Here is an 11961-nt window from a genome sequence, read left to right on the forward strand (position 1 = left end):
AAAAATGATGAATAAAACCGAAAGAGCTGCGGATGCTGTAAATCAGAAACAAAACCAGCAAGTGCGGGAAAAGCTCTGTAGATCTAGCAGCATCTGTGGAGAGAAAGCAGAGTTAGATCCTTTCTGAGGTAGAGTCACTCGACCTGATTTCTCTCCACAGATGCTGCCAGACCTGCTGAGCTTTTCCAGCAACTTCTGTTTTTGTGTAATTATGTTGCATGTTTGAATTGGGTAGCATCAGTCAACAAATGGTTAACGAAATTGCAGCCCTTGCAGAACACTGTAGGCTGTGTAAATTAAACAACTTGCGCCATTGTTTTGGCTCTACGATATCAGGTGATTTATAGAGAGCTCAGACACTCTGATAGATGAAGAATCTCTTTGCTACACTTTGCTGTAGTTTTTAATCTTCAAACCAATTATGGTATCAATTCACCAAAGGCGAATGTATTTACGTTACAGCCTTAGCAAGAGGTTGCTCCTTGAAGGGAAAAAAAGTCGATTATTCCGCACCCACCCCCTCCCCCATTCAATCCTTTCAAGTTCAGTCTTCTCACTGTAATTACTGGCAACACTCGGGACCCTGCTATCTATTAATTGTGGAAAAGTTGTTGAATGTTACCGGGATGATGAAGTGTAAAAGCACAAACCCAGGTGAGAAGCAAATATCGGGAGGTGGGGGATAGGAAATAGCAGTGGGATGAATGGACTTGTGTAAAGCAGGAAGGACGCGAACAGGCGCTTCTGTGATATAGTGGCAGCTAAAAGCGAATGTAGAGCGAGTCCACGTTTGTCTTTTCCGTTAATGTTTTAATCCTATCTTAACTTTTATTTCAAAATGTGTTTACTCTCGACTAATAGATCTCTTGCTGTCAGTGAAACTATGTCACATTGTCAGAGCTATTCCCATTTTCGGTTGTGTCAGGGTCGGCTATGGAAGGTGTTTTGTAAAGTTAACGGTACAACTAGACATCAATCCCAGGGAAGGTGGGGGTGGTGGGGCGGTGATGGCATCAGTAGCTGAGCGATGAATAACATGAAGTTGGTTGAAGATGGGAGATGCAGTGGGTGCTGTTTACATCGGAATAGTCCAATTGAAATGGGGAACTGTTTGTTCAGGTGTTCATCCTACGGTTTTCCAACCATCTTCTATCAGTAGCAAAACCTCCTCTACATTAAACCGTACCAGTGGAACAGAAAATTACAGTCTCCCACATTTTATTCAGTTGTGTTAATCCCTTCACAATGTTAGGAGATGCCCATCGTGAGGGTTCTGTACATTTTCACCCCCCAGTTAATCTTCCGGAGCTCCGCAGAATTAGTCCGAGCTGATCGAGGGAGGGTTAAATCAGAACGTTTTGCAGCTTTCCCTCAACCTCAAAAGACGTCGCGACTTCGGATACAAGTTCTTTATCAATAAGCGAATGCAGCCTGTTTCGGTAACATTAATTCTCTGTGCAAAATAGGATGAAATTCATGAATGGCCTTTAGAAACTCGGTGGCGAAGCGGAATAAGTTTCTTGGTCTCGTTGAACGTTTTTCTTGAGATTGTTGAAAGAAATATTGTTAGTAAATTTTATTGTTTTAATTATGTATTTATCTTTCCCGGTGGGCGCTGTTTAATTTTAAAAACATTTGTCAGGGTCCATTAAGCCTAATTGGAACACAAAGTACAAATGATGACATGATAAAAAGCATTTTTATTATCATTATTCACATGCTTTCAGTTTATCCCATTGAGGATTGGACATAGAGCAGTATAAAAACATTTTATATACACGAAGATTCTGATTGGATTGGGATATTATAAAACATTTGAATTACATGGATTTGGCTATCGTCCGTTTTTTTACCCTTTTTTTTGGGGGGGAAGATATTTATTTATTTTATACAAGTATTCACAGCAAATTCAAGTAACGCGGAGTGGCTTGGCTGTAGGTTCGCTCAATAATCCGCCCGGGGAGTGTGAGTTAGGCTGTGTCGTCGCAGATCGCAGTTACGTCTGAATACTTTGCCACACTGTTCGCAATTGTAGGGCTTGATGTCTGTATGGGTAAGAAGGTGAGTTTTCAGATTACTTCTTTGATTAAACGTTCTTCCGCATGTGGGACATTTGTGAGGAGATTCCTGTTCAGATTTGAAGCAAGCAAAGGATTAATTCCTTTCTTTCGTTTTAAAACGAAAATAAAATACTGTGATCTCCTTGCAGTATTTACAACGATCGTCCAAAACCCGTGGAACGATCGTATGCGTTGTATACATGGTTTAATTTGTCATCTTAAAAGTCACTGATAGTTATATAGCTGACAGTTCATTAGAAGGTCCCTCAAGGAGCGTGCAGTCCCGGTCCGCAGGGCATTAGTGACAGACTTAATGCATATTATTGCAAGCCCTAGATTTCCTTATCGTTATAAATGTGTTGCTGAGGGAATAAAACTGCTAGCTTTTCTCTCCCCTCGCCATAAAACTATGCAAGACACCTCCCGCAGGACTTGTCAAACTCAATTCATGCCGAATTTGAACTCTCCGGAAACGTGCTGTGCACCTTACCTGCATGTGTAGTGTTTTGTGAACAGCTAAAGTCCTGGATTGGCAGAATCCTTTCCCACACTCCTGACACTTGAAAGGTTTCTCTTTGGAATGGATATACCTGGAAACGAACGCAGTGGCAAACTCTCAGTAAAACGCCCTGGGTTCATGTATCTTTGCTGTTGCTGCTGCAGCCACTGAATGCAGCGGTTGTTGTTGTATTTGCTAATCACCGGGAGCGAGCGGCTGCCGATGCTCCTCACCGCCCCCCTCTGGCCGGGGAGAGACGCTGCCGCAAGGCGCGGACACAGCGCCCTCCACAGGCGGAGAGGCGCCATGCCGACAGTACTGCAGTCACCAAATACCCAACCTCACCCCAAGGTCGCCAGGGACCACCAGAAGGTTCATACCTTTCCCCCCAAATCACAGCTTCACTGCAATGGGCAGTAACTACTGTTGTACGGCAGGGGGAGTAGGAGGAGATACAATAACCTCACCCCTCTGAACAGATGCCTGAAAGTGAATTTGTGACACCATTAGTGAATTTAGACATTTCTGGTATTTCTAACCATGTCCCAGTACCTGAGTTCTTCGTTGAATTACATTTCACATTAGTTTAATATCAAAACACCTGAGAGGGCGGTGCAGTGATCAATCAGATCTGTACAATTACATTGTGATTGGAGATTCCCATTTGTGGGGAAAAGTCTCTCCTCGCGGCATACTGGGGTGTATTTTTCCCCAGAAAGTCCCATGTAGAAACCCTGATATCAACTTGGGGACATAATAATCACACACTAAATCGTATACCATCAGTTATTCCCCCACTCAGTGAGAAAAGCAATACCAGAAACATACCGAGAAAGGATTGTTTCAGGACTCACTGGAGTTCACGTTTATTAGGGCAGTGTGTGTGTGCGTATGGCTGTGTGTGTCTGTCTGAGTGAGAGTGTGGCTGTATGTGTCTGTGCGAGTGAATGTGTGGCTGTGTGTGTGTGAGTGTGGCTGTATGTGTCTGTGTGAGTGACAGTATGGCTGTGTGAGTGAGAGTGTGGCTGTGTGTGTGTCTGTGTGTGTGAGAGTGTGGCTGTGTGTGTCTGTGCGAGTGGATGTGTGGCTGTGTGAGTGAGAGTGTGGCTGTGTGTGTGTGTGTCTGTGTGAGTGAGAGTGTGAGTGAGAGTGTGGCTGTGTGTGTGTGTCTGTGTGAGTGAGAGTGTGTCTGTGTGTGTGAGAGTGTGGCTGTGTGTGTGTCTGTGTGTGTGTCTGTGTGAGTGACAGTATGGCTGTGTGTGTGAGTGTGGCTGTGTGTGTGTCTGTGTGTGTGAGTGTGGCTGTGTGTGTCTGTGCGAGTGGATGTGTGGCTGTGTGAGTGAGAGTGTGGCTGTGTGAGTAAGAGTGTGTCTGTGTGAGTGGGTCTGTGTGAGTGAGAGTGTGAGTGAGAGTGTGGCTGTGTGTGTGTCTCTGTGTGAGTGAGAGTGTGGCTGTGTGTGTGTCTGTGTGAGTGAGAGTATGGCTGTGTGTGTGAGTGTGGCTGTGTGTGTGTCTGTGTGTGTGTGTGTGTGTGAGTATGGCTGTTTGTGTGTGCCTGTGTGAGTGAGAGTATGGCTGTGTGTGTGTGGATTTTGAGTGTCTGCACTAACCTGTGATCTCTCAAATGATCCTGCCGTCTGAACGCCTTGTGGCAGATGTCACACGTGTATGGCCTCTCGTCCGTGTGGGTCCTCTCGTGTATGAGGAGGTTGTAGGATTTTGTAAAATGCCTGCCGCAGAACTTGCAGATGAATTCTTTTTTGGTCTTGGAGGGTAGTCTGCCCCTGGAAGGTTTCCTGTCCAGGGTGAGTTTACCAACCTCCCCGTGAGAGCCTCCGACCCCGGCGCTGAGCTTGGGAAAGTCTCCGGGCTTTGGCGGGTCCTCCTGGGTGGCTGCCAGCGCCAGGTTGGCAAAGTCAAAGCGGGGGCGCTCCTTCTGCAGCGCGGGCAGGACGTGGGTGAGGCTGCCTTGCTTGGGGTGGAAGACGTGTGCGCTGAAAGGCAGCGCTGGGAAGGGGAACCTGCTGTCCACGAAGCCCTGAGCGGCAGCCATCTCAGTAAAAGTCGACCTGGCGATCCCGTGCAGGTGAGGATAGCCCAGGGTAGTCCACTGGTTCATGTGCATGGTCTGGACGGTGCTGAGGCCATACAAACCCTGCAGCTGGTCCACGGCCGATGGGAAAGTGTTTACCGCCCTCAGGAACGAATAGTTCGTCAGCTGCAGCGGTGGGTGTAGGGGGATTGGAGCGGGCAAAGTCTTACTTCCCATTTCAGTCGAATAGGCAATACTTCTTCTGGACAATTCCTGGGCCAAGACTAGAAAGAACCATGAGAGAGAGAGAGAGAGAGAGACAGACACACCATTTAATTATGGCACATTCATGAAACTTTTGGGTGCTTTTCTCGCCCATCATTGACGTTAGATCAAAACAAAGATTGCTGGAAAAACTCAGCAGGTCCGGCAACATACATGGAGAGAAATCAGAGTCAACGTTTCGGGTCAAGCGACTCTTCCTCAGAACCTCTCCACAAGACGCTGCCAGACCTGCCCAGCTTTCCATTTCTGTCCCTGATTTACAGCAGATCTTTCAGTTTCTAATCTTTGCTGTTACTTTTGCACAACATTTTCATGAAATCTGGGCGTAGCTGCGCGGCAAGTCAATCTCTAAAAGCCCTGGAGAAAGTTGATTTGGGAGTCCGTGGGAGTAAAATTCAAATTGGTGTTGGAAATGGTTTAAGTCCGGGGGGGGGGGGGGGCACGCCAATATTTTGCATCCTTTGTTTTGATTATGTTCAATTCAGCCGACAAACCTTCTCAGAAACAAAACATCAGAACGGCCGGCAGGAGCAATTCAGCGCTTGGTCCTACCTTGGGATGGAAAAAGTTGCATTCTAAAAATTAATTTTTTTGAAAATCTAACACCGACTGCACAGTCAACGACTAGGGTGCTGACTTCGAGATTTATTTTCTTCTCTCTAAAGGGATACAGAAAACGTTTCCAAGTGAAACAGCCCTCCCATTAACAAGACCCCCGTTCCAGTTCTCCCTCCACGGAGGCTGTCAGATCCGCTGTGTCTTCTTAAGCCATTTCCATCTCTAGTTCGGCTTCCTAGCATCCGCAGTTAAATGATTCGGTTGCTTTATTTTTAAGCTAAGAAGGAATGGAAACGACAGCAGAGCGAGGAAAGAGAGCAAACGTATTTGCACAGGATTCTGCGAGGGACCAGAGCCCGTGTAAAAAAAAAACTGCCCGCCGTGGGGGAGAAATCTGAGCCCTGATCACTTTAACTTTACGAGCTGCTCTGAGCAGTTCATAAACACGCTCCCAACACAAATAAAGTCGGGACATCTCCAAAAGCAGGGAGGCAAATGTAAGTTTTTTTTCCGACCACCGCCTGAGGCGAATGGTGGGGGCAGGGGGGTGTTTCCTTTACTGACACCTTCCACCGTTACATAGAGAAAATATTCACCGCAAAAGTTACCTTTCACACACACACACACACACACAGGCTTTCCACTTTCCCCAGCATGCAGTCGTGTCCTAGTTTATTTTTGTTGATGGGGTCTGTGAGAATCTGCGAGGGCAGTGTCGCGGTTCCCTACCCCCGGGGAGGGAGACTCAGCTGGATTCGGGATCACGGGCTCTGCGCTGAGTTGGTTATTTTTCTTTATTCAAGGAGTAACTCATTCATCAAGATAATTGAAAGGTAAAAGGGCAGCACTTCACTGGCACCTCACACTCTTAACAGCTTCACTTGTCGGCTGAAGCCGAGTGAAACATGTTTGTTTTACTGTAGAGGAAGCCAGGGAATTTTAGCTCCAGTGTGACTTTGGAAAAAAAAGATCAGAAATATTTTATATATTGTTAAAAGACGTGTTCATATCTCAGCATTTAAAGATTTTAATTGAATAGAATAGTCTGTAATCTCTGCATTTGCAGGAGAATTTAAAATCTTCATATCCCGTCAAAGGGCTGAGTTCCTGATTGTCACGGTATTTTACCTGACAACATTAGCTCTTGCGACAAATAATTCAGGTGAAGACTGGAGCATTGTTTGGAGGATTAACTCAAAGCTGATGAGGAATCAGCGTTTGAATTGGACGCGAGTTTCTAAACACGACACACTGATTTATTAAAATAGTGAATCTCTCTCTTTGTTTTATAGTAATTAGAAGTGGGGAGTGTTGGCACAGAGATTTTAACCTCCCGGCAAAGCGCTGGATTAAAACAGGGGTCTGTGCTCAATAGAAAGGCCGAGCAAGTTTCTTCAGAGCACGGAAAATGTTGGCAAGACTTTAGCGAACATTATCAGGACGAATGTAGCACATCATGCCTTCGGGGGTTTAGTTATCTCTTTTTTTTCAAATCAGATTCTGTCTGATGTTCCAGATTTAGATCTACACACCTCCCTTCCCCCTCACCTTCTCAAACACAAACTCTTCATTTCAGTTTAGACTGAATTCCTTTGCACTGACCTGGAAGAACCCAGCCGATTAAATCGGGCCCTGTCAAATTGCCATTCGCAAATTTATTCCGATTTTTTTTGGGGGGGGGGAAGGAGCTGTAGTGGGGAGTTTGGAATCTGCAATCAGTCCAGGGCCGTCTCTTCACCAATGGTCACGCTTATCGATTGCAAACTTCTAGTGATTTTATCGACCGCTTTAAAACATCCTATTGATTCCTTCAAGGCGAGACAATCGGTTTTGGGAATGCTAATCCCATTGTATTTACAGAGACCTCTCTAAATTGCGTTCATCTACCGACTCAGCGACTCACCGGGCACATCAAGTGAAATCATGTTATTCCTTTGTGTATTCGAGGTAATTCGTCACAAAGATCCTTCATTTACAAATCAGGGAGTTTAACTAAAGTGGGTTAAATGAAGGAGGAGACTTTGGTTAAACGTTAAATTCGAAAATAAGACTCCAAAATACAGGACTTGATGAATTAAAAATAAAACACCGCCTTTGCACCTCTTTAACAACCAGCTGGTCGTGACAAATCATACCGTGTGCCCTACTTTTCCATAACACATTACACAACCAACAGTTGCTAGTGCAATATGAGTTCTCAGGACAGACCCTCATGTGTTCCTATCAGAAATCAGTCCTTGCTTCCTCGGTGTACGCAGAGCACCAAGTGGGGACGAGCCCTGTTTTTAGTTTATCTCTCTCGGCGAAATCAAGAGAAATCGCCCTGTGAGTTACTGAGGTGTGTGTGACGGTCAACGGGTTTGGTTCTGAGCAGTGGAGCGAAACTACAGTTTGCTATTTTTTCAAAATAAACATTAAAAAAAAACAACTGCTTCAGCCTAATGCTAGAGGAGGAATCTCTCCAACCCACACCCCAGAATTCTTAATCCGAATGTGGGGAGCTAACAGTATCGCTCATTCCCTTAAACCTCCACAACGCGAAGCTCCTCATCCTCTGCGGTTTGAATTGACTATCAAAAACGTTTCAAACTTCCTAAGACACCGTCTGAACGCCAGGAAACCCCATCCCCGCCACTCCCAATAACAACAACAAAAAAATGGCAATTTGGGTCAGGCATGATTTTACACATTGCACATGGCAATCCCATGGTGGGGGTGGGGTGGGGTGAGGGTTCGGTGGTGGAGGACACTAAGTGGGTGAGAAATTTGGTGCAACTACAGAGTCACTTTATACATAGGCCTGAACAAACGTGCTCCAAAGTTATCTAAAGTTACGCAGCCTGTGACCGAGTTAGGTGTGACACACTGAATAAGTTCCCCATGTTACCAGCAAGGTGATGCAAATTGTTTTCTCACTTTCTGGTGTGTGTGTGTGTGGGTGTGTGTGTGTGTGTGGGTGTGTGTGGGTGTGTGTGTGTGTGTGTGCGCGTGGGTGTGTGTGTGTGTGTGTGTGTGAGGGGGTGTGTGTGTGTGTGGGTGTGTGTGTGTGTGGGTGTGTGTGTGGGTGTGTGTGGGTGTGTGTGTGTGGGTGTGTGTGTGTGCTTGTTTGTTACTTTCCCTTGAGTTGGTGAAGTGGTGGCCCAGAAACCCACTTGTGTCGGGCTCCTGTCGCCAGTCTCAGTTGTCTGGTCACTAACCAGAAACCACGCTCGGCGTTGCCTGAGTTTGTTGTCTGTAGTAAATCCAGGTCGGGCTGTTCAACACAACCTCTAACGTTAGCGTCGTAATAATTATACGGGCCAGGCAAATTGCTTCGCAGTTTAATCCCCATAATTTTGACAAATCGCCCATCATCACCGATTCCCCTGACTGTGCGCTTGCACCAACTAAATAGGGAAATGACACCGAGCCGTACTTCCCGGTTACACGATTAAATGCTTTCAGTTTCTGAAAGAGAGTTCAGACGAGAATACATTGCAAGACATGATCTCCAGAGTGTTTTAAACTTCAGTCAACTTTTTTTTTCCACTCTCCCTTTTCTGTGGGAATTATTGCAATGTAATGCAATCCTGAAACCAGCTGGGAAGCAGCGAGGCAGATGCATTGAAGAGTTCCAGGGAAGTCCCGGTTGCTACTCTCCACTCCTCGGAGGTTAGTGTGGGACTTCTGGGTCCCCTTTTATACTCGAGAGCATTCTCAAAATATGATTTAGCTTCTTCCTGCTTGTCCTACAGTGAATAACCCGGATACGTCAATGCAGCCCTTGGAGACACTCCATCAAGTCTATTAATTTTATTTTTAAATCTGTAAAATCATTTCAAATCTTAAACCTAACTAGGCGCAACTTACGTACAATTTACTCTGTCAGTAGCTATCCAGGCAATACACACTCATATAGACCAGGTGCCTCTTTTAATGTCACACAGTCACTTTGTATCTGTACTTACAAAGGAACCGGGAGTTCAATTGCATAGCAGACTAGAAGGACAGTTTTTTAAAAAAAACTAATGTGTTAAGAATTTGAAGAATACTTTCTCCAGACAGCTTACGGTCATAATTAGTTAATTATCTTTAAACAAGCTACAAGTCATGTCACAATTTTAGAACTGCAAGATTAAAGAAGCTAACGTATATGCGCGTCTCCTTGGACATTCGAACAGGCAATGGTCTCCACATTGAGGAGCGTTCTCTGGGATAAGAAGGAACCCCTAAATAAATTATTAAAGATGCGAAATATTTGGAATTTCGGATTACGATGGCTCGCATCGGTTCGAAAACCATTCTGGTGGAAAAGGGGTGATTTTTTTCTTAGAGAGCGGCTTTTCTCAACTCTGTTGGAAAATGAGCACAAACTGCTCACTTAATTATTCTTCTAATTGTGCTACTCTTGCCAGGTTGCCTGAGTGAATCAAACTGAGGCGGGGGGGGGGGGGGGGGTTGGGGGTGGGAGTGGGGGAGCTGGAAGAGAAGGAAAGAGGTTGAGGGCGGATGGGGCAAGGGGATGGTTATTTGCCCAGTTCCTGGCCTTTTGCAGTGTCAACGTGTGAGGTCACAACTGTGTAACTTCACCAAATAGCCCTCCCTATCCCTGCAATCCCAGCACCCGAAGGGAGAGACTCAGCAGCCCCCGGGCAAAGTCACTGGGGAATTTAACTCCATCCTATTGACAAGGGACAGGGGCTGTGGGGTATGGAGTGTGCGTGCGTGTGTGTGTGTGTGTGTTTATGTGTATGGGGGGTGGGGGAAGGTGGAAGTGTTGGAAGAGTTAACCATGTCCTTTTTAAAAACAAAAAAAATTGGAACTAGAGAGTAAAAGTAAATAATTGCGACGAGGCGTTTTTTTTCGCTAGTCCCCGTGTTCTAATTAAGGTACTTGGAGTTGGTACCGTTCACACAGAGTAAGGGGCAACCAGTACTGTAAATTGTACGGAGCACTGAACACTTTCAGCTCATGGTTAGTGGTGATTTCTGAGAGTCCAGCTATTGTTGAGTTGCCAAATGAATTGCTTTGGGAATATTTCAAAAACGTAAAATGTAGAAGAGCTCTCCAAACTCGAGGTGGGGAGGGGGGGGATGCCATTAATGATAATCGTGGCCCAGATTGGACAGCAGAGATCAGGCACAAGGTGTCTACCCCACTCTGAAGTGTGTTTGAAATTGGGTTCGATCTCATACCGCAACACACATTTGTAAAGATCCCATTAACTTCGAACTGGGAACCGCAATTCAGTGTCTCTGTATTAAGGACTATGCAACAAAATACTACTTTCGCGGTCCCTGTTGTTCGTAGCGAACATTTTTCTCCCTTTGAGACACCGACTGTCTCTCTCTGTCTTCACCCCACCCCCCCCCCCAAAAGAAAACACACACACAGGCACACTACGCTATCCACAGCTTGAGCCGCTCTGGGATGATCTCGGCATTAACTTTATGTTTGGGTTCCGGTTCTGACCACACTCCTTGGCTTCAATGAACAGAGGCAAAGGCCGAAGCGTCAACACCAATCTCGGATTTCAATATGCACGGTGCTTACACACAGACACACACACACACACACACGGACACGCACACATACACACATATACACAGACACACATATACATGCACACACACACACAGTGACACACAGACACACACATACAGTGACGCACACATAGACATACACAGTGACACACACAACCAAACACACACACACACACACACACAAAGAGAATAGAGATCGAACACAAATTATTAGCTGCTGGAATTGTGCAAATAAATATAGATGTTCAATTTCGGTTAAAAATACTCCCTGAAAACGCCTTTGCAAACACTAGAGAATCTGATTTGTCGCAAAAGGAGTTTGCCTTGAGATTCCTAATCCCCATCAGAATTGCAAATTCCTGTTTATTTGCACTGATGCGATATTTCAGGCACACTCACCCACCCACCCACGCACAAACACACTCACCCACACACACACCCACACACACAAATCCTTACCCAGTGTTTCACAGCTGATCCCCAAAGTTTCCAACGGTCTCGGCGCCGGGTGAATACCAGGAGAGGTCGTGTTTGTGTATGTGCAGGAGTTTCTTTTTAAACCTGTACGGTAGTTAATCCACAGAGTCAAGGGTGCGACATCCAAGGCCGGGCTGGTTAGAAGTTCTGCAGTTTGTCCCTGCGAGGCGACTGCATGCTCCCGCCTTGTCCAGCAGCAGCTGCGGGAGGGTGTGTGCGTGTGTATAAAAAAAAAATCCCGGACTTTGCGGGAAATCTGTTCGGGACTGACTGCTGCTGCTCTGTGCTCCGAATTCCCTCTGAACTCACTCTCCAACTTCCATCAAATTTCACTGCAGCGCAGCGCCTGCGCACAGCCAGGGGGGCTGATTAACTCCAGCAGTGGTTCCTGCCATTGCCTCAGCCTCAGTAATATGTTTACTTTCTGTTTGGATGACAACACGTCTTTAAAGGCGCGGCTTTCTTTTTTTTTAAAAAAACATGATTTGTCCAGGGGTCAATACTAGGGAGAGGGGGAGGGGGAGGGA

The 11961-nt window shown here is 45.9% G+C and overlaps 1 protein-coding gene across 3 annotated transcripts; it reads right to left on the minus strand.

The window, feature by feature from the left end:
- Positions 1-1722: 1722 nt before the first annotated feature.
- Positions 1723-11734, minus strand: osr2 (odd-skipped related transciption factor 2). Of its 3 annotated transcripts, none has more exons than XM_060824517.1 (4): positions 11417-11734; positions 4170-4875; positions 2551-2650; positions 1723-2127 (listed from the first exon to the last, which is right to left on the minus strand). In XM_060824517.1, the coding sequence occupies exons 2-4, from the start codon at positions 4826-4828 to the stop codon at positions 1945-1947; spliced, it is 942 nt and encodes a 313-aa protein (XP_060680500.1). In that variant the 5' UTR covers positions 4829-4875; positions 11417-11734; the 3' UTR covers positions 1723-1944. The 3 variants fall into 3 exon arrangements, with proteins under 3 accessions (XP_060680500.1, XP_060680499.1, XP_060680498.1); XM_060824516.1 differs by lacking the exon at positions 11417-11734 and adding an exon at positions 7338-7418 and having other exon boundaries at positions 1723-2045; XM_060824515.1 differs by lacking the exon at positions 11417-11734 and adding an exon at positions 7338-7418.
- Positions 11735-11961: the final 227 nt, after the last annotated feature.

The sequence above is a fragment of the Hemiscyllium ocellatum genome, chromosome 4 (genome assembly GCF_020745735.1).
Source record: "Hemiscyllium ocellatum isolate sHemOce1 chromosome 4, sHemOce1.pat.X.cur, whole genome shotgun sequence".
Classification (NCBI taxonomy): Eukaryota; Metazoa; Chordata; class Chondrichthyes; order Orectolobiformes; family Hemiscylliidae; genus Hemiscyllium; species Hemiscyllium ocellatum.

Coding starts and splice junctions, on each gene's coding strand:
- osr2 (XM_060824515.1), bottom strand. CDS start 7,359: ATGATTTCACTTGATGTGCCCG. Junction 4,876..7,337: donor GATTTCACTTGATGTGCCCG/GTGAGTCGCTGA, acceptor GGTTCTTTCTAG/TCTTGGCCCAGGAATTGTCC. Junction 2,651..4,169: donor GATCATTTGAGAGATCACAG/GTTAGTGCAGAC, acceptor GTTCGTTTCCAG/GTATATCCATTCCAAAGAGA.